Genomic DNA, 25,702 nt, shown 5'->3' on the forward strand with positions numbered 1-25,702 from the left:
GTGGGAGTCGATAGGTTTGTAATGGATATCGGTGGACAGTGTATCACCAGAAATTGAGACAGAGAGGTCAAGGAAGGGAAGTGTCAGAGATGGATCATGTGAAACTGAGGGAGGGGTGGAAATTGGAAGCAAAATTAATAAATTTTTCCAAGTACCAACGAGAGCATGAAGCAGCACTGAAGTAATCATCGATGTACTGGAGAAAGAGTTGCGGGAGGGGGCTGGAGTAGGACTGGAACAAGGAATGTTCCACATACCCCATAAAGAGACAGGCATAGCTGGGGCCCATGCGAGTACCCATAGCCACACCTTTTATTTGGAGGAAGTGAGAGGAGTTAAAGGAGAAATTGTTCAGTGTGAGAACAGGTTCAGCTAGACGGAGGAGAGTAGTGGTGGATGGGGATTGTTCAGGCCTCTGTTCGAGGAAGAAGCTAAGGGCCCTCAGACCATCCTGGTGGGGGATGGAGGTGTAGAGGGATTGGACGTCCATGGTGAAGAGGAAGCGGTTGGGGCCAGGGAACTGGAAATTGTTGATGTGACGTAAGGTGTCAGAGGAATCACGGATGTAGGTGGGAAGGGACTGGACAAGGGGAGAGAGAAGGGAGTCAAGATAACGAGAAATGAGTTCCGTGGGGCAGGAACAGGCTGTCATGATCGGTCTACCGGGACAGTTCTGTTTGTGGATTTTGGGTAGGAGGTAGAAGAGGGCCATCCGAGGTTGGGCGACTATCAGGTTGGAAGCTGTGGGAGGAAGATCTCCAGAGGAGATGAGGTCAGTGACAGTCCTGGAATCAATGGCTTGATGTTCAGTGGTGGGGTCATGGTCCAGGGAGAGGTAGGAGGATGTGTCTGCGAGTTAACGCTCAGCCTCTGCGAGGTAGAGGTCAGTGCCCAAGACAACAACAGCACTACCCTTGTCAGCGGGTTTGATGACAATGTTGGGGTTGGACCTGAGAGAACAGAGTGCAGTAAGTTCAGAGAGAGACAGATTAGAATGGGTGAGAGGAGCAGAGAAATTGAGAAGACTAATATCACGCCGACAGTTCTCAATGAAAAGATCAAGAGAAGGTAAGAATCTGGAGGGAGGGGTCCAGCTGGAGGGAGAATATTGGAGGTGGGTAAAAGGATCTGTTGAAAGGGGAGAGGACTCCTGCCCAAAGAAGTGAGCACAGAGACGAAGACGGCGGAAGAAGAGTTCAGCATCATGCCGAGCCCGAAATTCATTGAGATCAGGGCTTAAGGGTATGAAATTAAGTCCTTTGCTGAGCACCGAACATTCAGCGTCGGAGAGTGTAAGGTCAGGGGGTCTAGTGAATACACAGCCGGGGCTGGGCTTGGAAGATGGGGTGGGGACGGAGGGACAGGCAGGGGTGGAGGGTCCTAGATGGGTGTTGGTGTCGATGAGTTGTTGGAGCTTGCGTTCCTTAGCACTTGAGAGAAAGAGAAAAAGTTTTTTGTTGTGGCGTCGGATGAGACGAAGAATAAAATGAAACTGGGGGGACGCGCAGCTTTGAAAAAGGGTACAGCGGTGCTGCTGGAGGGAGAGGACAAGTTTGTTCATATGGCGGCGCATGGCACTGAGTGTGGATTTCAGAATGTGACGGGAACAGCAGTCCGAGAAACATTTTATGTCCCGGAGATACCTGTACTCCTGGGTGGGTTCGAAACAAAAGGGATGGAATTTCAGTTTAAATCCACATGGGGTAAGTCGGAGATGGAGACAGTCACTGAGAAAGGAGATATGGCTGTGAAAGCGAGTTTTAGTAAACACCTTGTCAAACACCAGGAGAGAAATAGAAAGCAATGAAGGTGAACAAGGCAAAAGAGAGATACAGAAATCTTGTCGCAGAGAGGAGCAAAACTTCTTCAAGGTAGGCATTTCTTGAAGCGGAATGGCAGTCAATTAAACACAGAGATAAAAACAAAAAACTGCGGATGCTGGAAATCCTAAACAAAAACAGAATTACCTGGAAAAATTCAGCAGGTCTTTCTCAGTTCCTTCGCCGCTGTTCTGATGATGCTACCTTCAAAAACAGTTCCTCTGACATGTCCTCCTTCTTCCTTAACCGAGGCTTTCCACTCACGGTCGTTGACTGGGCCCTCAACCGTGTCCGGCCCATCTCCCGCGCATCCACCCTCATGCCTTCTCCTCCCTCCCAGAAACATGATAGGGTCCCCCTTGTCCTCACTTATCACCCCTCCAGCCTCCGCATTTGAAGGATCATCCTCCGCCATTTCTGCCAACTCCAACATGATGCCACCACCAAACACATCTTCCCTTCACCCGCTCCCCCCCAGCGGCATTCCATAGTGATCATTCCCTCCGGGAACTCTTGTCCACTCCTCCATCACCCTCTACTCCTCAATCCCTACCTATGGCACCTCCCCATGCCCACGCAAAAGATGTAACACCTGCCCCTTCACTTCCTCTCTCCTCACCGTCCAAGGGCCCAAACACTCCTTTCAAGTGAAGCAGCATTTCACTTGCATTTCCTCCAACTTAGTTTACTGCATTCATTGCTCCCAATGCGGTCTCCTCTACATTGGAGAGACCAAACGTAAACTGGGCGACCGCTTTGCAGAACACCTGCGGTCTGTCCGCAAGAAAGACCCAAACCTCCCTGTTGTTTGCCATTTAACACTCCACCATGCTCTCTTGCCCACATGTCTGTCCTTGGCTTGCTGCATTGTTCCAGTGAAGCCCAACGCAAACTGGAGGAACAGCACCTCATCTTCTGACTAGGCACTTTACAGCCTTCTGGACTGAATATTGAATTCAACAACTTTAGATCTCGAACTGCCTCCTCCATCCCCACCCCTTTTCCATTTCTTCCCCCTTCCTTTTGTTTTTTCCAATAATTTATGTGGTTTTTCTTTTCCCACCTATTTCCATTATTTTTAAATCTTGTATGCCCTGCTAGTCTTTCCACCCCACCCCCACTAGAGCTGTACCTTGAGTGCCCTGCCATCCATTCCTAATTAGCACATTCATTTAGATAATATCACCACCTTCAACACCTCTTTGTTCCTTTGTCTGTGACATCTTTTGATTATCTGCTCCTATCACTGCTTGCTTGTCCCTACAACCACACCCCGCCACTTCTCTGCCCCCACCAGCCCCCCCCCTCCACCTTAAACCAGTTTATATTTCACCCCTCTCCTAATATTCACTCAGTTCTGTTGAAGGGTCATGAGGACTCGAAACGTCAGCTCTTCTTCTCCGCCGATGCTGCCAGACCTGCTGAGTTTTTCCAGGTAATTCTGTTTTTGTTTTGGAAGATTCACAGCCCACACACGATTACAGTTGTATCCTAAAATGGCAGTGGATCGTAAGTACATCATAGGATTGGAAATTGCAGATTAAAATAATCTATTACCTGATTCCTTTAAAAATGCTGGTGGATGGAATGCCGATGAGAAAGGGGCAGGAAGTCTATTGATCCATTTTGAGGTTGTTCCCAACTCATAAAGCTGATTTGACCAAGTGAAAATAAGCCCTTTTGGCTCTTCAATTGGAATATGATCTATAAACTTAAGCCACCTACCAGTGTTGAGATATCTCCATCATTGTTTGCCATTTCTTTAAAGCCATTGTTTATGAAACCACGAGCATGACTGAACACTGCAATAAAATTGAATGTGATTGCAATACTTCTGCGATGAGAAAGGTTTTTCAGTCATTTATCTGTGAAAAATGGTGTTTTTTTTTCTAAAGTATAGAATCACACAACGGAGAAAGAGACCATTCAGACCATCTTGTCTATGCTGAAGGAGCCCTTTGAAAGAGATTTCCAATTAGTCCCCCACCCTTGCTCTTTCCCCATAAGCCTTTTGGAAGTTAAAATTGAATCTGCCTCCACCACTTTTCAAGTAGTGCTTTCCAGATCATAACAATATACTATATTAAAAAAACCTCCTAAATCCCCCATCCCTGGATTATTTGCCAATTACCTTATATCTATGAGCTCGGGTTACTGACCCTCTTGCTAGTGGAAACAGTTTCTCCCCATCTTCCTTTATCATGTGGCTCTGTGGCAGTTTAGAGTTTAAACACAGAAAAAGTATAATTATTCGAGATTAGACTGGATAGATGGATGAAGGAAAGGAGATAAAGGGATATGGGAAAAAGGCAGATAAATGTGATTCAGATTATTTTAGAGAATGATATCAAATCAGCTGTCTATCCCAGAGGGCGCAAAAGTGACTGCTTTTGACTCAAGGGCCAATATTTCAGGGGTCCAGTCTTTATCTACCATTCTGGGCCATAAATCTCTTAAGAAAGAAATGGAGACAGTCTCCTCTTGCCTGGAGAGCATGGATAAATGAGAGGAATCCAAGATCAACATCAGCAGTACCATGAAGGAGGTATGGCAGGACATGAAAAGCACTTTGGTCAATGTGGCAATCTAGGAGATGTCTGCAGCATCAAGACATCAAGAGAAGGTGCTTACGGTCATTTGCTGCTTTTGGAATGGCAGCATCAACTCCCATGGAAGCCCTGGAGATCTAAGCTCAGTGTTTGGGACTTAATTTGGACTATTTGGCCTGTTTTCTCATGGACCAAAAAAGCCCAGGTCCAGCACTAGTGGACTGTAAAAGATGGTCACAGAAGTCACTATTTATATGATACTGAGAATGTGGCTGCATTAGTGCAATGTCCCCCAAAACCAGCAAAGGAGGAAGCTTCTGCACCATGTCTGGTATTCACACATGATGCATGAGCAATATCATAATGAAAGTATATTCTGTAAGGGCATCAACAACACTGAGATGAGTGTCTTCTAAATCTTAAAGGGATCCATTGGCATGGTACCAGTCATAAACCTGTGAACATCTTGACACTTCGGTAGCACTACATGGAAGCAAAAGCTTAGAGTCACATAAAAAAATTGTATTCGGCATGGTAAGAAATAGTCAGTGTTAAGAATCAACAACAGTAGTGGTGGTTAGTAGTAAAGTTTAATGAAAACACAATATGAGAGATGACATGTAAATCTTTTGCAGTTTAGGGGTGTTTGCATATTACTTCAATGAAAATCTTTTGATATCTTTCTTACTTAGTGGTTCACGTTTGCAAGTGTCCTCTCCTTGAAAGGATATTAGCGGTATATGATTATCTGAGAACAAGGCAAAGATTAGTCAATGGCTGGGATTTTCTGGTCCTACCACGGGGGATGCAGTGAGTTACCCAAAACTCCACTGAAGGTCCCAGTGGTGGGCAGGGCTGGAAAATCCTGGCCCATTACTTTTCTGTTCTGAAGATGGGTACAGCCATTTTACTGAAACGAGTAGATTTAGATTTTCTGCATGATGTTATGTGCTGCTGGCACTTGTTTATTTCATGGCACCGCCTTTCGCCTGGGCTTCCTCATGATTGGGGAAGCAATAAACCCTAATTCTTCCACTTCCCCTATGTAAATGGAAGGCCTCTTTCTGTTGTAATGGCCAAAGTGTGGAGAATGTAGGAAGCTTCTTGAAACCATGAGTGGAATTCTTCCATGCTCCCGTCAGCAGGTTCAATGGCGGGCAGGGGTAGGGGAATTCGGATCGAGGTCCAAAAATCAGTTTCGTACCATCATGAAATGATGGCAGGGTCTTCCACTACTGCCTGCCATGGCGAGTCATGATTCCTGCCAGAAGCCGGCGTGAAACTGATTTACATCCCACTAATGGGATGCAGATGAAGGCCTGACAGGAATCACCATCCCTATGCCCAATAGTCCTTCATGCCAGTTGGAGGACATGCCAGGGCCTTTATCAAGGCTTAGGACCCGCTTCCAGTAACCTCGCCATGGACTTGGATCATCAAGCTGCAGGTGGCAGGCAACAGGAGGAAGTGTTTGGCAATGAGGGTCTGTGTGGGGGGAGGGGGAGGTTGTTAAAAGAAGGATATTAGAGGAATAAATTGGTGGTGGGGAGGTTTAAGGCCTAGAGGACATGCGTGTGGAAAAATTCTGTCCCATATGCTGGACTGCACTGTGGGCCACTTCCTAATCTATCCATTCAACAAAATTGAGAAATGTGAATATCAATGGTTTGTTCAACTATTATTTGTGTAGTATTTTGCTTCATTGCACCTTTTTTCATCCTCTGTCCTTGTATGACAGAAAAGATTCATCAGTCATAAAACAGGTACCAGTGGTCTCCCTTGAGCCATTGTAACACTGCGTTCTTGCTGAGCAGTGCAAGTATCCTATATTGCCTGAGAATAAAAGAATCATGGCTGCTTTTCAATGGCATGAATTGACATACAGAATGAAAAGGCTGGCATCAATCGCTATCTGTACATTAAGCAAATGAAGTCCATTTCTGTTGATAAATGTGACAATGCTTTCAGATATGGGTGAGATCAATTGCAGTCTGCACTTGGGCGAATCCTGCTACTAAACATTTGATAGTCTCCCTTCGAAGACTTGACTGAATAGGCCATCTATCACCTACATAATGCACTGATGTACTGCTCTTGCTCGTTGGGAGTAACCTCACAAGATGTTGCTTCAAACATCCAAATACATGAAAATTTAGTACTGTCACTTTCACAGGCACTGACAGTTGACCCCAAAGGAAAGAGGCTGCAAGTCGGGTTCAGGCAACTGGCGAATCTTAGTTACTGTATCCATAGTCTTCACAGATGCTGCCTGTAAGTGAAATCCAGAGAATTCTCCTTGGCTTGTTGAATGGATACCTGAATGCCTGCATGCATGACATTGCAATCTCAGGACTTCCATCCTCACTTCCGGTACGTCTTCATCATCTTTGTCCTCAAAGCACAGGAATTCCAAGAAGCAAATTCATAATTTCACTCAAAAGAGCTCTCTTATGTTTTCTTTTCAGCTTTTATATTTTGGAAGTCATTTCCATCCAAAACAGCGAAGCAGGATTCCTACCTTGTTTGATCTTCCTGGATTATTTACTGTCTCTGGGTCACGATACTGGACCCACCACTGCCACCTTTATTGTTTATGCATGCTGTAATTAGATTGACAGTTGGGAAAGTTTTGAGGATGACTAATGCCATGACCCTAACCTCATCCATATATGTCTGGGTAGACTGTTGGTAAGCAGCTCAGGCTCAGTGTAGCTTAATCTCTTGTTAGAAGTGATGTTTCACTATAATCCTTTCACCAATCATGTTTAAAAACTTTAACTTTAATGAAGATTCTGTTCAGTACAAGCATTTTAGCACGCATAGCTTTTTGGCCTATAGATGTCATTAATTAAAGTTTATACTTATAAATGAACAATCAAAAATGATAAGGTGCCACATCAAAGGTTATTGCAGAAAATAAAAGCTCAGTGTAGTGAGTAACATATTAGACTGGATAGAAGATTGGGTGGCTGGCAAAAAACAGAGAGTATGCATAAATGGGTCTTTGTCTGATTGGCAAGATGTGACGAGTGGAATCCCGCAGGGGTCTGTGCTGGGGCTTCAGTTTTTAACAATTTATATCAATGACTTAGATGAGGGGAGCGAAGGCATGGTAGCTAACTTTGGAGATGACACAAAGATAGGTAGGAAAGTATGCTGTGAAGAAGACATAAGGGTTTTGCAGATAGATATGGATAAATTGAGTGAGTGGGCAAAAATCTGGCAGATGGAGCATAACGTTCAAAAATGTGAAGTTCTTCGCTTTGGCAGGAAGAATAAAAAAGGAGAGTATTACTTAAGCGGAAGACATCTACAGAATTCTGAGGAACAGAGGGATCTAGGTGTTCGTGTGCATGAGTTCACAAAAAGTTAATATGCAGGTACAGCATGGAATCAAGAAGGCTAATGGAATGCTTTCCTTTATTATGAGAGGCATTGAACATAAAAATGAGGCTCAAAAGCAAAAAATGCTGGAAAAACTCAACAGGTCTGACAGCATCTGTGGAGAGAAAGACAGAGTTAATGTTTTGAGTCCGTATGATCGACTTCAGGGCCTTATTCATATGGACTTGAAACGTTAACTCTGTCTTTCTCTCCACAGATGTTGTCAGACCTGCTGAGTTTTTCCAGCATTTTTTGTTTTTGTTTCAGGTTTCCAGCAGTATTTTGCCTTTATAAAAGTAAGGATGTTATGTGTCAGTTATACAGGGCATTGGTGAGACCATGTTTCAAATACCATGTGTAGTTTTGGTTTCCTTATTTAAGGAAGGATGTAAATGCATTGGAGGTGGTTCAAAGGAGGTTTACTAGATAGATACCTGGAATGAATGGATTGTCTTATGAAGAAAGGTTGGACAGGCTGGGCTTGTTTCCACTGGAGTTTAGAAGAGTGAGGGGTGACTTGATTGAAGTATACAAGATCCTGAATGGCTTTGACAAGGTGGACATGAAAAGGATATTTCCTGTTGTGGATGAGTCCAGAACTAGGGGGAACTGTTTTAAAGTTAGCAGTTGCCCTTATAGTGCAGAGATGAGAAATTTTTTCTCTCAGAGGGTTCTGCGGCTTTGGAACTCTCTGCCTCAGAAGGTGGTGGAGGCGGGGTCATTGGGTATTTTTAAGGCAGCGGCAGATAGATTCTTGTTAGGCCAGGGAATCAGAGGTTATCGGGAGTAGGTGGGAATGTGAAACTTGAAACACAAACTGATCAACCATGATCTTATTGAATGGCAGAGCAAGCTCGCGGGGCTGAATGGCCTACTTCTGCTTCTATTTCGTATGTTTGTACTTTTCATATAGGGTTAATATTACCACAGAGAGGAGTCATAGAATAGACAATAAAGAGATTGCTAGAAGCGATATACATTTGTGTATAGGGACCTGTTCTCTGCAAACAGAAGGAATAGTTCAAGCGTTGTGCCCTTGTTATGACACAGCAGTTTGTAAAGGCTGAGCTATTTAAAATCCCAGAGAGAAACTTTAAATAGCTTTCATAACCTATATTTTCAATTGGTATGTTTGAGATGCGGCTCTGAATTCAGAAATGAAACCATTAAGCCTCAAGAGGTTTTTTATATAAACTAAATTAAACTTTTATTAGGTTAACAAGATGTTAAACACATACACGTCTACAAATTACTACCATAATAACTTTTAAACAAATCCCCAAATTAATCACTCCCTGGTTAATCTTCACTAAGGCAACAATAACCCATAGACTTTAAACAAATACCAGGCAAAGCACATTTTATCTTACAAATTCAAAATGAGGTTCCTTTCAGTTGGTTCCTTTGCAGACAGTTGTAAGGCTTACAGGCTTTATAGATTTCCATGCCTCTGACCTGCATACACAAACTCCTCTCAGCTTTCCTTTTGAATGTAAATTCTTATTGTATCACTAGGTCTTTGAACTCCATCTCTTCTAACAATATAACCTCTTTCATAGCATCAATTTTATGAGTAATATATTGCTTGGTGTCTCCTAGCTAGGTGTAGGATTTCACTCCCTGCTTTTGAATGGTTTATTTAGCAAATTGCAAAAGTACTCTTTACCTTCTAGTCTTAAGTTTATTTCAAACTACTATACATCAAAGCACCCAGGCTGGCTGGCTTTAATCCAGCTAAGAAACACACACACACACCCACAGACACAGACCCTACTACAAGTCCAATTTAAAAATAATTTCCAGTGACAATATATACATTAACATCTTCATGACAGCCTTCTTTATATGACTTTAAGTATGAGGAGCCTATAGTTCCCCATTGCTTTCTCAATTGTAATGCCTTATCCAATCAGCTGATTTACCAACAAATCAACAACCTTTTCTCCTGCAGTATAAATTGTTCTGATCATTTGAAATTTGACATTCTTGCCTTGGTCCTGATGAGTGCAAGATGAAAAGCTACGGCAAGGTAACAGGGAAGGCAAATGGAATGTTGGCCTTTATTTCAAAAGGATGGAGTATAAAAATAGGGAAGTGTTGCTAGGCTGGCTGGACAATTAATGGCCAGCCAGCGTGAAATGTGCGCTGAAAGGCTCAACGCTGCCGGGGTGGGGGTGGGAGGAGGGCAAGCGCTGAAGTCTGTACAGGCTTGGGGGAGCACATAATGAAACTCCTTGAAGGCAGAGAGCTGTCTCAGGGATTTGAAGAATTTGAAATACAAAAATAAAGAGTTTGAAATTCTGAAAAAAAAAATAATGTCCCCACATCAGACTCCCTGACATGAACATATAGGCCAGAATTTTACGCTGGGCGTGCAGGCGTGTGCCCAATACGCCCGAGTGTAATATGACGTGCGATGACATCGGACGTGCAACCCGACGTAACCGTGCACCCTCGCGATACTGTGCTAGGCAGACGTGCAATGAAAACAGAGGTGCGCCCGCCATTAATTAATGGGCCAGTTAAGGCCCTTGAGATGCCAATTGTCTTGGAGTTTACATAGCCCGTGCGATTTTCAGGGCATCACATGAGCGCAATGGGCAGGCAGGTAAGCCACATTTTCAAAAACCTCATCCATGGGCGGGATAAGAGGGTGAGTGGACTCACTAATGCGAGTTGTTTGTAGTTTAGCTTATAAGTTGCTGCTACTTGCTTGTGTGAACAGGAAAACTTCATTTCGCCTCAGAGCTGCTTTGAAATAAGAGGCTTCAGTTCAGGACTATGGAGGAATCATAACACTTGGGGCCTTCCAGGTATCAGACAGCCTTCCCTTACCCTGGGAGTGGGGATTGTGGTCTCTGCTGGAGGCACCTCCTCCTCCGAGGAAGAGAGAGCCAGATGGGGGAGGAGGCCAGGCGTCTCTTTTCAGCCTTCAGGGGAGTGACCTGTGGGAGGACAGGCACATGGTGGGGGCAGGGCCAGCAGGAAGTCCAAGGCGGAAGGGGCCACAGAAGATACCATTATTCTGCTGCCAGGGTTTACAGGCAGCGATGCAGCTACCTCAATATGCCTGTGGTGCAATGCCGAAGGAGGCTCTGCCTCTCAAAGGAGACAGTGACCTCCATCTGTCAGATGATTGGCCCTGAGATCAACTTCAACTGTGTGGGAGAACACCCATGCCAGTGGCGCTGAAGATCACAGTGGCCCTCAGTTTCTATGCCTCCGGCTCTTTCCAGGGCTCGGCGGATGATCTTTGCGGAGTCTCCCAATCAGCTGTCCACAGTTGTGTCAAGCTGGTGACAGATGCTCTGTTCAGGCGTGCATTGACTTTCATTCACTACCGCACGGACGAGGCCAGCCAGGCAGAGCGAGCCAGAGACTTTGCAGCAATTGCTGGGTTCCCTTGAATCCAGGGTGCAATCGACTGCACACATGTGACCATCAAGGCACCAGCGGGTGAGCCCAGTGCCTTTGTCAACAGGAAGGGCTTCCACTCCATGAATGTGCCGATAGTGTGTGATCACAGGATGCTGATTCTGCAAGTCTGTGCAAGGTACCCAGGAAGCCCCCATGATACATACATCCTGAGACACACCCAGGTGCTGAGGCTCTTCAGTGCTCCAGCCCAGCTGGATGGGTGGCTGCTGGGTGACAAGGGCTATCCCCTCAAAATGTGGCTCATGACGCCTCTCCGCCACCTAAGAACAGAGGCCGAGCAGCTGTACAATAGGAGCCACGTCTCCAGAAGGGCTATGGTAGAGGGAACCATAGGTCTTCTCAAGATGCGCTTCTGATGCCTGGACCGCTTAGGGGGCGCACTGCAATATACCCCAGATTGTGTGCCACTGATACTGGTTGCATGCTGCGATCTCCACAATCTGGCGCTGGAAAGGAGGGATGCAGTGGAGGAAGAAGATGTTGCCGCAGCTGCTCTGGCAACAGACGATGAATCCAGTAGGGAGTCCGAGGACGAGCACGGTCAGGAGAACACTGAGGGGATAGACGCTGACCTGGGTGACCTGCAGGGAGGCAGGGACACCCAGGACGCTTTGATCCAATGCTCCTTCAGCTATCCTACCAAATAAGAGACACCACCACATGCCAGGGGTGCAGGCTCCATACTTGATACCTGACAGGAACATTTGCTTGGTGAACAACATGCACTATGTGTCATTTCAATAAAGTTCAATGACAACCAAGTCACTCATAACATCATGGGTTACCCTGCACCTGCAGAACTAATGAAGCACCCAGAGTCTTGTTGAACAGAAACACATTTACTGGCGTGGTGCCTGGCATACATAGTACAAATGAAATTAATCAGTGTTACCCATCACACCAAATAACATTTAATATAAAAGTGGGGCAAAAAAATATCATCAGTGATAAACCCGTGTTGTGCTTTAAGTTTTTGCTTGCGGATGCTATGTCTAGGTGCTCCCCCCTCGCTGGCATGGAAACAGCCTGCTCACTCTGCTGTCCTGTTGGCCTTGGCAGTTGTCCTTTGGCCCATGAAGCCTGTGCTGGCCCCACCTGGGAGGGAGAGGCCAGTGCCATGGCTGGCATCTCCCCATTCGCCACAGCCTCATCGGATGCTGCAGTCACTGGCAGAGGGGGGGAAGAGCTGTTGCCATCATCCGGAGTGCCCTGAGAGGAGCCCGCAGAGACAACAAGCAGCTTGTGTGTCAACATGAGGTCGCTTCAGACCTCCCTGCTCACTACTGATGGATGGGCACCTAGCTGGGATACTGGGTGGCCAATCCATCTGCCACACAGAAACTGACCCCCTGAGGTCATTGTTGGTGTGTGAGCTTGCAGGCCCGAGTGCATCCCCAGAACCTCTGATTCTGTCCCTGGAGTAGCCTCTCCATGAGAGTCACCGCTCTCTCCATGGAGGAGGCAGTGCGCTCGGCCATAAGGGTCATTGCATTGCTCATGCTCCGCATGGACTCCTCCACAATGGAGACCATGGCACACATTCCCTTATGTATCTCCGCCAGATCCTCCTGCACACCCTGCTGGTCTTCCAGCAGCTGCTGCCTCAGGGATGACTCTAGAGGCACATCATCAGCCACCAACTGAGCATGTTTCTGGTCTCCAGCAGTCCTCCGGCCTTCTGGGCATTCTCTGCCTCTGCCTGCACCTCAAGCAGGTTTGAAGTGCCCTCACCGATGTGCACCGAGATACTAGCAGCTGATGTAATGCCCACTGAGATGGTGATATCTGCGCTGGTGCCTGTTTGGCTAAGAGGGTGTGACGCAGGTGTGTTTCGATGGTCGCTGTCCTCTGGGCTCAGTGGTGGGCCTTCAGGCTTCTCATCCTGATGGGATGCTGGTGAGCCTGAAAGGAAGAACAAGGTCATGTCATTAGTTGAAGTCATTACACTGTTGCTGTGCATGCTTGGCACCCAAATCAGGGTGCCTTTGTCTTTCCATTATCAGTGGGGATTCCGTGCTCGAGGCTCATGTCAAAATAGAGACTACAGTAGAATGGTTGCTATTATAGACATTCTGACCTCAGTGCACTGCATTCTTACCCCTCTGTGGCACCGCAATCTTACAGTGGCTAGTTGACCTAGGTGCATGGCTCCTCTCCAGGTCCAGGGGCTCCTGCTCATATCAAGTTAGGATGAATAGGTGGGGTGGTCCTCCGCCAGTCTGCAACCACTCGGCATTGTTATGGGGTGTCTTCTCCTGAAGGGACAGAGGAACATTGATTAGTCCACCCTGTACATGCATTGCCACTGCAGCCCTGCCACCCCCACCTGAGGAATACCTCGCAGAGCCCAGCCGATTTGTGACCCTGGAGCTGTAAGACACACAGTCCAAGCAGCCAGGGCTCACTCACTTTCCCAGATGCTGCCTCATTGACATTTGCCACTCACACTCTAAGACCTCTGAGGTCCAGGGTTGGGGGGGTGGGGGGGGGTGATGGTGGTGGCGGGCAGCTCCTAAGTGTTGTGCTAAGTGGCCCATGCCAACACAGTACTCACCCCTCCCGATCACAGGGGATCATTGAACCACTTACGGCACTGCACCCATGTGTGCCCCACCACATCATAGGAGCTCACCCTGGATTCCACCTCCTGCCAGTCATTTTTGGTGAGGTCGGGAGGAGGGGTGGGGGTAGGGGTGGGGGTGGGGGGGGGTGGGTGGGTGGGGGGCTACTCCCATCCCTGGGGACAAGGATATCTCTGCATGCTGCCACCTGCACCAGGAGTGCAGTGAGACATCCATCAGAAAAACACGGGGCCAACTGCCCCGCCGACCTGCCCTCCCGCCTGCCGTGTTCACCAGTAACAAGCGCAATGATGAGGTGCGCGTGCTTCACTGGCAGCCTTCGCATGGCTGCCCTGGCTACTTCTGAATCGGCCACTGGATCGCCATTGGACCTGGTGGACATTAGGCTCCTGCCCCCGCCCGCCCCTTCCCGCTGTTGCCGCTTACACTGGCCAGGCCTTAATCAGCCCGCCTGCATAAAATCGCGGTGCGGAGCCGATTGCGGGCAGTGGTTGGCTTCCCAAGCATCCCTGCCCGCTCCTGCTGAGCCTGCACACCAACCGTAAAGGTCTGGCCATAGAGTATAAAAATTCTATCAAAACATTTTAATTTTTTAAATGACTATCGGAAACTTCATCCTGCTCGTGAATGAGGTTTCCTCAAAAATGCAAAGGCCGTCTGGCCAATTCGCCGACCCACCAACCGTAACATTGGATGGGCAGCAACGTATCTCTCTTGATTGATAAATTAATGGCCTTAATTGGCCTCTTAATTGTCACGGGTCCACCACCAACTCTCGCGTGTGCCCGCCGACTAAAATATTATTCTTCAGAGGAAGTAGTCATACAGACTCGAAACGTTAACTCTATCTTTCTCTCCACAGATGCTGTCAGAGGTGTTGAGTTTTTCCGAGCATATTTTGTTTTTGTTTCAGATTTCCAACATCTGCTGCATTTTGCCTTTATCTAAGGTTCTTAGGAAGCTTGACCGGGCAGGTGCTGAGAGGTTGTTTCCCCTTGTGGGAGAGTCTAGGACCAGAGGGCATAATCTCAAGTAAAGGGGCACCCATTTAAGTCAGAGATGAGGAGGAATTTCTTCTCTCAAAGGGTAGTGAATCTGTGTAATTATTTACCTCAGAGGGCTGTAGAGGCTGGCTTGTTAAGCATATTCAAGGCTGAGATAGACATATTTTTAATCAGTAAGGGGATCAAGGGTTATGGGGAAAAGGCAGGAAAGTGGAGTTGAGTGTTGTCAGATCAGCTAGGATCTCATTAAATGGCGGAGCAGATGAACGGCCTACTTCTGCTCCTATGTTTTATGGCAACATGTCTCTCTTTCAGCAATAATAGAGATTGCTTTGGATTACATTGTAAATTATGCCAGTACGACACTATTGTAACTCAGATTCAGGTTAAGCTAGCCTAATTTAAGACTTCCTGACATGACAAAGCTGCTACTTTATTGACTTGCTGTTTAATGAACTAAGAGAACTTATACTGAATTTGATATATTAGCCTTCCACAACAACTTTGATGTATTAAAACTCCAACTGAAATGGAGACAAACCATATAAAATCAACCTTTTGCTATGACATGCTTTTTCTATGGCCCCCAAAGTTAATCTGTTAGAGAAAGGAGATAATTTAAAGTATGCTGCTATATTTTCCAACACTCTTGTTTTTTTTCTAAGTGATGGTCATGTAAAATTGAACAGTAGAACTCCATTTACCTGCTCCAAACGTTGGCACACATTCAGTTGCGTCAATGATTCCTATAATTCCAAGTGACTTCCATCCAATGTAGTATATGTGGTCATTCTCTTTTAAGCTAAAGAAATGACCAAAGAGATAACATGTATTGCTTCTAACACATGAAACCAGTATGCTGTAATTAATTAGTGAGTTGAGTCTACTCTAGAACAGTGGTTTTCAAACATTGACCTAATCTGAGAGATTTCCTGTCCTAACCTGCAGAAGTCAGAGCCAGCTACCCAAAGGAAAACAAATGCAGTCAGTGAAGAAGATATTTGTTATTAGTGTCTGACAATGGGTTAATATTCAGCCAGCAGATACAGAAATATTCAGAGATCTGACATATAGACAGAAATCTGATATGCTTGGAGGAGTACATAAGAGTCAAGAGGCGTTAGATCAATCCTTGAGCTTAAAGAATGAGAATGCATGTACTAATGTATATGAAGCACTTTCACATACTATAGGATCCCCCAAAATGTTTTACAACAAGTCAATTGTTTTTGAGATGCAGTCACTGTTATACAGACAAATGCAACAATTAATATTGTACACTTCAAAGTCTCACAAACAGCAAAACATACTTTCCAATGAAGCTCAATGGGTATGTTGGAGCCGCTCACGCCAACAATTAGAAGGCCACTTAAGGCCTTTAAAAAGGCAATTGATCCTGATTTTACTTTGCCTATGTGATTTTGTGCTCATTGCACGGACAAAATGGGCAGACGGGCAGCCCACTTTTAACAAAACCTGATCCAAGGGCGGGTTAAAAAGGTTCAGCCTCACTGCCATTGTGAGTAGTGAGGAGTTTAGGAGATAGTTTGCTGCTAGTTGCTTATTTGAAGTTGACAGCTTCATCTCTGTTCTAAGCTTCAGTCTTAGCACTTCTAGGCTTCAATTTCAGGACTCAGGAGAGTCTCCAAGGCTCAAGAAGGATTTTGACCATGTGGACCCTTCCAGGCACCAGACAGCCTTGTGTTACCCTGGTAATGGGGGTTGTATCCTCCGCTAGTGGCACCCCCTCTGAGGAGGAAGAGAGGGGCAAAAGGGAGTGGAGGCCAGGTGTCCAAATGCAGCTTCCAGGGGAGCGACCTGTGGGAGGAGAGGCGCAGGCACAAGGGGCGCAGGGCCAACAAGTATTCCAGGGTGGAAGGGGCTGCAGAAGACGCCACTATTCTGCTGCCAGGATTTACAGTCAGCATTGCAGCTACCTCAACATGTCCAAGGTGCATCGCCTCTCCAGGGACACTGTGACCTCCATTTGTCAGATGATTGGGTCTGAGGTTATCTCCAACTGTGTGGGTGGACACCCCACCCCAGTGGCTCTGAATGTCACAGTGGCCCTCAAGTTCTATGCCTCCGGCTCTTTCCAGGGATCAGTGTGGGATCTTTGTGGAGACTCACAATCAGCTGTCCACAGTTGCGTCAAGCTGGTGACTGATGCTGTGTTCAGGTGGGTAATGACATTTATTAATTCCTGTATGCTCGAGGCCAGCCAGGCTGAGTGAGCCAGAGGCTTTGCAGTGATTGCAGGGATCGCGTGCAGGGTGCCATCGACTGCACACATGTGGCCATCAAGGCGCCAGCGGTTTAGTCAGGTGCCTTTGTCAACAGGAAGGGTTTCCACTTGATGTGCATCCAGATAGTTTGTAAACACAAGACGCAAGATTCTGCAAATCTGTGCAAGACACCCTGGCAGCTCCCATGACATGTACATCCTCAGACAGTCACAGGTGCCAAGGGTCTTCAGTGCTCCAGCCCAACTGGATGGATGGCTGCTGGGTGACAAGGGCTACCTGTTGAAAAGGTGGCAAATGACATCTCTCCATCACCCAGGGACAGAGGCAGAGCAGCGTTATAATAGGCATCATGCCTCCACAAGGGTGGTAGCAGAGGGGACCATTGGTCTTCTGAAGATGCACTTCTGATGCCTGGACCGTTCAGGGGGAGCACTATAATACACCCCCAGAGCAGGTGTCACTGATTGTGGTTACATGCTGCACTCTCCTCTATCTGGCTCTGGCAAGGGGAGACCCACAGGAGGAAGAGGATCTTGACGCAGCTTCACAGGCCATAAATGATGAATCTCGTGGTGAGTCAGAAGAGGAGCACGGTGAGGAGCATGGTGAGGACGTGACGGATTGATCCACTACTGCATCAGCTAGGCTGCCAAAAATCTGCTGCCACCTCATCACAGGGCTGCTGCCTCCATCCCGGATGTCTGAAATGACCCTTTCCTTTGAACCCAAATTCTACTCAATGCCCGTGCAATAAAGTTTAGAGCCACTCACGTCCAACTTGAGATATTGGTGTGCCCTGCACCCACAAAACAAGTGAAAAATTCTCAGGCCACTAAGACAAAAGCAAAATGTATATCATGTTGGCACTCACATCAAATGAACATACCTATATTTGGTGTTAATGCCTACACCAGTAAACATATTAACAAAACATAGCAGAACAGAAGATCACCCATGAACAGTCCCTCTTGTGCTCCTAGTGCCTTAAACTTATGTTTATGAGTGCTGTGTCTTGTTGTGCCCTCCTCGCTGGCAGGGGCATTGGAGACAGCCTGCTGATCTGCTGTCTTGTTGGCCTTGATTAATTTGGCTGTCGTCCTCTGGCCAGGGGAGCCTGTGCAGGCCCCACCTGGGAGGGAGTGACCAATGCCACGGCTGGCATCTCCCCAGTCATCGTAGCCTCATCAGATGCCTCGGCCACTGGCAGAGGAGTGGAGGAGCTGCTGCCGTCATTCAGAGCACCCTGAGAGGAGCCCGCAGAGACAACAAGCAGCTCATGCGCCAATGCAAGGTCACTCTGGACCTCCCTGCTTACAATTGATGGACAAGCACCTAGCTGGGATACTGGGTGCCTCATCCATCTCCCACACTGGCACTGACCAGTTGAGGGCATTGCCTGTGTGAGGGTTTGCAGGCCTGAGTGCAACCCCAGGAACCCTTGATTCTGTTCCTGGAGCTGCCTCTCCATGAGGGTTGCCACTCTCTCAATGGAGGAGGCAGTGCTCTCAGCCATGAGGGTCAAAGCAGTGCTCAGGCTCCGCAGTGCTCAGGCGGTGGCACTCCAGCACCAAGTCATTCATCTCGTACCTCATCAGGATGAGGAAGTTTGGGGGACCTCCACCTGTCTTAGTTCTTTCATTGGTGTTATGGCTTCTCTTCACCTGAAATGCAGTGCTCAGGCTCTGCATCGACTCCTCCACAACACAGAACATAGCACACACACCCTCATGGATCTCTGCCAGATCCTCACGCACATCCCGCTGGACATTCAGCATCTGCTTCCTAATGGACAACTCCAGAGACTCATCAACTGCCTTCCAATCAGCATGATCCTGGTCTCCAGCAGTCCTCCGACTGCCAGCGCCCTGGAAACTCTCTGCCTCCACTTGCTCCTCAAACGAATGTGAAGTGCCCTCACCGCTATGCACTGACATTCTAGCTGAAGATCTAATGCCCATGTATCTGCGGTATCTGCACTGGTACTTGGTTCAGAGAGGGGGCGTGATGCAAGTGCATCTAAAGCCCAGTGATCCTCTGGCATCAAGGGTGGCTTTTCGGGGTCCTGCATTTGTGGGTGAGCTGGCGATTCTAGGGGAGAACAATAACGTCATTAGTTTAACTCATCACACTGTCACCATGCATGCCAGGTGCCCTGGTGAGACAATGGAGATCTGCATCATGGTGCCATCATCTTTCAATGATCAATGTGGACTTCAGATTTGAGGGTCCCATTAATGATGATACTACACAAGAATGTTTGCACCATGTGGCATTCTCACCTCTGTGCACTGCACCCTTACCTTCGTCAGAGACTTCTGCCTCTCCATGACAGGCTGAGCGAGGCGGGTGGTGGCACTCCAGCTCCAAGTCATTCATCTCGTACTCATCAGGATGAGGAAGTTTGGGGAACCTCCACCTGTCTTAGTTCTTTCATTGGTGTTATGGCTTCTCTTCACCTGAAATGACAGAGGAACATTGATTTGTCCACTCTCTATCTGCACCGCCATTGCAGCCTGGCAAACTACCACTGTTCCTGCCCCCCGCCCGACATCTTAAAGGGCACAGTCGAGTCGTAGCCCTCGACCTGCAAGGCGCTCAGGCCAGGCAGCCAGGGCTCACCACCTTGGCCAGCCCCAGTGTCAATGACAGTTGACACTCAGACTCTAACACCCCTGAGTTTGGCGGGGAGATAGCCAGCCCTTAAGTCTTCTCCACACTGATCCATACCAACTCGGTACTCACCCTGCCAAGTCCAGCAGATCAATGAACCTTTTGCGGCACTGGACCCATGTGCGCCGCACAAAGTTGTGGCTGCTGACCTTGGCTTACACCTCCTTCTAGGCTTTTTTGGTCAGGTGTATCGGCCTCCTCCTGCTATCCCTGGGTACTAGAGTGTCCCGCCTGACACCAACCTCCTCCACAAGGCACTCATCCGAGAAATGGGGGGGCCAAGTGCCCGCCTGACATGCCCTCTTGCCTAATGTCTCCAGCTGCCAGTGAGGCCATTGTTTGTATGAAATAGTTTCCTGGATATACTCCAAAGATTCTCCCCGGCCACCTTCAGGGAGCTGCCTCTGCCGGTTTTAAGCACTCACCGGGTCGCCATTGGACCCATCACCTGACAGGTCCCCACCCCTGCCTGGCCCTTCCCGACCATTGAGAAGACACGTTTCATGCTGGGTGGACTTCAATTGGCCATCGAGCGTGAAATCACGTTTGCAACATCCACTTCCGCTCCCACCAACTTGGTGCGCACGCCAAGCATGAAATTCAGGCCTATGTTTCTATGTCACCTCATATTTATTTTCAGTATTTCAAAGCCTTCTGGACTCAACACTGAGTTCAAGAATTTCAGATCATAACCACTACTCCTATTCTTTGCACAGCAGGTGATTGTGCTGTTTCCATTTACAGTTCACCTGCACCCATTTTTGTATCTTTGCTTGTCCCATTACTACCCCTTTTTTGACTTGCACCATCATCCCATTTGTCCATTAATGTTTTCTGCCTTCCACTCTATCTCAGACCTTTCCTTTTGTTATTTCTCCCCTGCTCACTATGCCTCTATACTTGCATAAACCCTGTTGCATCTCTAACCTTTTCCAACACAGACAGAATATTGTGGATCTAAAGCATTAACCTTGTTTCTCTCTCCACAGATGCCAAACCTGCTGAAAATTTCCAGTAGTTTCTAAGACCTTGGGTAGCCTAATTTTCAACTAGTTTCTGGTAGGATTTACAGTCAGCCATGATAAAACAGTGTTGGATAGATATACCTTCAGTGATAGCTGACAGGAGGGAAATAATGTAGCAAGCCAGTTGTTGAATGTCAAGGTAATTTCAGGATCGTTACAATTTTGGTATCATTCAATTCCCTACTGCGATAAAAGACACCATAAAGTGTTGCAGGAATCAATAGCAGCAACAGTAAGTTTTTTACCTGACATGAGAAAATAAAGTTACCATTTTAGATTAAGCAAAAACTGTCACACTTAAGTATTGGTAAATGAAAGAAAAGCACAGCATGAGGTTATGACACATGTACCACTCAAAGCAGTTAGGATATTGGCAGTGTAGGCTCTGTTCTACCTGAAAAGTTAAGATAAAGAATATATCATCTCACAACACTCTCTGGGTGGCAGGAAATACTTTTCAGCAAGAGTTCATTCATTTGTGTGATAAAGCATCCTTATTAGTGGTAAGGATCATCCATTAACCAGATCAGCAGTACCCCATTGTTAACCTAACTTGGTCAACATAACATTTGGTTTGGTGATGCAGCTCCCAGTGCTAACTTGCATGCCTTCCTTGCAGATTGAAACACTGAACGCTTAATAACAAAAAATGTTGCCTGGATTAAACCAGAGGCATAATTTGTTCAGTACCATCCTTGGTGCTTATTCAAATCTGCACTGATATCTGCCTTAGAAACATGTCTGATGCAGCTGATCACAACGTTCGTCCTCTGAATCTACTGCAACCTAATTGTTTGGGGAGATTGTAGGTGTTCTATAAATGTTAACACGTGACCGGGAATTATTTACTGTGAAGAACTTTTTCTGGTGGCCTTAACTTGCACCAGCTTGTTTCACTAAAGCAGCAGTCGTTTCATTGCGAGAATATGTGATTGAATGGGCTTTTTCATAACTTCTCAGCCAATCCAGCAGATACCTGTGAATTTCCAAACAACAAAACTTGTTCTTCTTTATTTGAAAAGGGTTGGGTTGTTTTGGATTTTTATCTTTCCAATATAAAATAAATATGCATCAGTTTCATATCTAAGCCAATTCTGGGACTTGTGCAGGTAAAATAGTAATGTTATACACTTTGAAGATTTAAGTAGCCAACTACACTTCCACTGCTATTATACTTTGTACTACCCTGCTGATTTAATATTAAATAACCAGATCATATTATCAGGTGCAATTAAATGGTATTTTGTAACCAAAGTTTGAAAAAATAGAACATATGCAGTCTCTTACTACTGCAAATATGAATAGATAAATAACAGAAAAATAAATATATAATTATTTTTGGCTTCAGTTTATATAGCAATTTTTAAAAACATTGTAGAAATTCCTTACTTTCATAATAAGAACTGTAACATACAATCAATATGATAGTGTGAATCATATTGAACTATAGGGGAGCTTTACAAATGAGAGTTCCTGGTGGGAAATCTTCAACATCAGGGGTACAGTGTGGAAATTCAGGTGTTCATCCATCGTGATTTTCCATCAATGCTATAATTGTCAAATGCTCGAGTTTCCCATTATGTACTTTCAGCAGGTGAGGCTCGACAGTGGGAACACAAGCTGGTAAAATTACCCAGAGGATGTTTAGGTTCATACTAAGATAATTGAAAACTCTACATGACTTCTTCTGTTGTTCTGTTGCTCTGACCAGGCTTGAATTATGGAGATCCGAGAATGGATTCTCAATTGGCTTGGGGGCAATTTTTGGAAAATTTCTCAGGAGGGGGTGCCAGAGTTTATAATACATAAGCATCTGTTGATGGGGCAATTTTTTAAATTCTTTTTTTAATTTTAATGTTCAATGGATTTTTATGACACCCCAGAAGACCCACTTGACCAATGACATAAAAATATTAAAAACAAAAACTATAAATGCTGGAAATACTCTGCAGGTCAGGCAGCATGTGGTGGAAGATCTGATATATGAACTCTTTTTCTCTCCCTACAGATGTTGCCTGACCTTTTGAGTTTTTCTAGCATTTTCTGTTCTCATTTCATATTTCCAACATCTTTACTATTTTGCTTTTGTTTTAGAGATATTAAAAGGCTGGTTAGGAACAGAATGCCCCTTTCTTCAAATTCCTATTATAAATTAATTTGCATTCTGCTTTAATTAAATTTGGTTTAAAAAATCTTTTTAAATATTAATAAAATATCAAATATCAAACATCTGTTGCTCTCATATAATTTATATATATTAAAAACTAAAATAAATACCATACAGCGTTTTTAGGGTACTATTTTCAAAACACCATTCAGTGCTTAATCAATAATTGTGTCCTATAATCATTCTAGAATATAGTTGTTTATTAGATAATCACAGAGATGTGGGTCAGAATGAACCATGTTGAACTTGAGCAATTTAAGGCAACCAATTGGGCAACAAATACTCATCCAAAATATACTATTTTATCAAACATTTCTGCATTTTGTATACTGCAGCTACCTTACAGTATGTACTGATGCAGTTGGTGCTTTTGTTGACTTGATGTTTTATTTCCAACCAATGAAAGAAAGTAAAAGCTTTCTTACAAAACTTTAACCTTACGCCTTGCTTATCTTGCTCCCTGCTCCCAGTGCTTCACCCACCTCCATTCAAGTTATTTAATCCCACCATCTTTTCTCAGTCTGCACCACCATTTTCCAACCTGTGTGGCATTGCACCAAACAGTTGTCAGACTTCTGTCAACAGCACTCTGATACTGGCTGCTAGGAGGGTGCAGAAGTAGATCCTTGTTCTGATTTTTTTGAAAGGAAATGGGCTCTCTTACGAGAACACAAGAAATAGGAGCAGGAGTAGACCACATGGCTCATTGAGCCTACACTGCCTTTAAATACGATCATGTCTAATCCTGAGCTTCAACTCAGTTTTCCTGAGTGCTCCCCATATCCCTTAATTCCCTGAGAGATTAAAAATCTGTCTAGCCCAGCCTTAAATGTATTTAACTATGGAGCATCCCCAATCCTCTGGGGTAGAAAATCCCAAAGATTCATTACCCTTTGAATGAAGTAAATTCTCCTCATCTCAGTCCTTAATGATTGGCTCCTTATCTGGAGACTGCGTCCCTGTGTTTTAGACAACCCAACCAGTGGTTACACTCTCTCAACATCAACCCTATCTAGCCCCCTCAGAATTTTGTAGGTTTCAATAAGATTGGCTCTCATTCTTCTAAACTCCAGAGGATGTAAGTGCAATTTATTTAGCCTCTCATCAGAGGGCAACCCCTCTCATCCGAGGGCAACCCCTCTCATCCCAGGAACCAATTTAATGATCCTTCATGTGCCAGCTCCAATATAATTTCTTAAATGTGGAAACCAAAATTGCACACAGTATTCCAGATGTTGCCTCACCAAAACCCTGTACAACTGCAATAAGACTTTGTTATTCTTGTACCCCAATTCCCCTACAATAAAGGCCAGCATGCCATTTGCCTTCCTAATTGCTTGCAGCACCTGCACGCTAACTCTTTGCATTCCTTGTATGAGCACATCAGTCTCTGAACATCAACACTTACAAGTTTCACATCTTTTAAAAAATATTCTGCTTTTCTGTCCCTACAACCAAAGTGAACAACTCCACGGTTCAGCACATTATACTTCATCTGCCATCTTGTTGTCCACTCATTAACCTGTCTATAACATTTTGTAGCCTTTCTGCATCCTCTCCATAGTTTACCCTTCCACGTAGCTTGGTATCATCAGCCAACTTTGATGCATTAATCTCTGTCTCTTCATCTAAGTCATGAGTATAGATTGTAAATAGATGAGGCCCCAGCTCTGAACCTTGCAGCATTTCATTATTCACTGCATGCCAACTTGAAAAAGTTCATCCGCTCAGTCTCTCTGATTGCCAGCTGAATTATGAACTCACCATATAGGAACTGCCTGGTGGGGAATCTTCCACGTACATATATACAAAAAAATGCTGAAAATGCACTGAAAGCTTATAAAAGCAGACATGCAACATTTTATTCTATTCTCTTTCAAATTGATCAGCCTGCTGTGCATTTTCTGCTTCATTTTCAATTGCTGGCATTTTACAAGTAGAGGGGAAACAATTGGATGAATTAGTTTCAAATAGGAAATGATTCATGAATTTATAGGACATACCCATCTGTGATGTCACTGTTGTTTGCCATAGCCTTGTGTGCAGCCAGGAAAATGGTTTCCAGGAGGATTTTGGTGACACTTCCACCTTTCATACGGGATGATCTGGCAATTCCTTCAGGCTGAAAGATTTTAATTCCATGTAGTTTTACAACAATAATGTAGTTTTACAATTCTGTGCATACATGAATTTACTTTCAAAATATTTCCAGCCCAACAAGATTGTTTGCATAGTTCCACTTAGAATACTTTTGTTCGTGTTCTATAATGCAATTAAATTCATTGCAGTCTGAATATCCCAATGATTTTTCTACATAGCTTTGAAGGTAAATATGTGATTTTTGGTTTAATTGGTTTAAAAAAACACTCCAGAAACTCAAAATTACTCCACTTTTTAACATGCTAAAAATCTGGCAGAGCAATTGTTTAAAACTGTGGGCTGCAATTTTCTTCTTAGAACCTGGCAGGATTACACCTGGATTATGCACACGACTGCCCTCTGATGCTGACTTTACCATGATCAGTGTGTTCTGTGCAAGGGCTGGGACGTATTTAGCATGGGGCAGACAGGCACAGGCACACTGGGCACATCCTCAGCATCTACTCGTCTCATTGGGCAGGATTTTCCTGTCGGCAAGCGGGCGGGCGGGCGGGTCCCGTTCGCTGACACGTTAAATGACGCGCAGTGATGTCAAGCGGAACTTCTAACGTCATCCCACCCCATTTAAATTTTCAGGTAGGCGGGGACTCAGCAAAATCAGCTGAGTGCCCGCCAACCTGTCAATGGCCAAGTGAGGCCAATGACAGAGTAATTAAA

General features: G+C 45.4%; 1 protein-coding gene across 1 annotated transcript in view; it reads right to left on the reverse strand.

The window, feature by feature from the left end:
* Positions 1-25,702, reverse strand: part of gckr (glucokinase (hexokinase 4) regulator) — a 95,624-nt gene that overhangs the window by 36,381 nt on the left and 33,541 nt on the right. Inside the window, 5 exon segments of the mRNA XM_041187374.1 lie at positions 3,546-3,622; positions 15,482-15,571; positions 17,426-17,434; positions 21,597-21,694; positions 24,889-25,007. Coding sequence (XP_041043308.1) covers positions 3,546-3,622; positions 15,482-15,571; positions 17,426-17,434; positions 21,597-21,694; positions 24,889-25,007 — 393 coding nt within the window.

This window comes from Carcharodon carcharias, chromosome 5, assembly GCF_017639515.1.
Source record: "Carcharodon carcharias isolate sCarCar2 chromosome 5, sCarCar2.pri, whole genome shotgun sequence".
NCBI classification, from domain to species: domain Eukaryota; kingdom Metazoa; phylum Chordata; class Chondrichthyes; order Lamniformes; family Lamnidae; genus Carcharodon; species Carcharodon carcharias.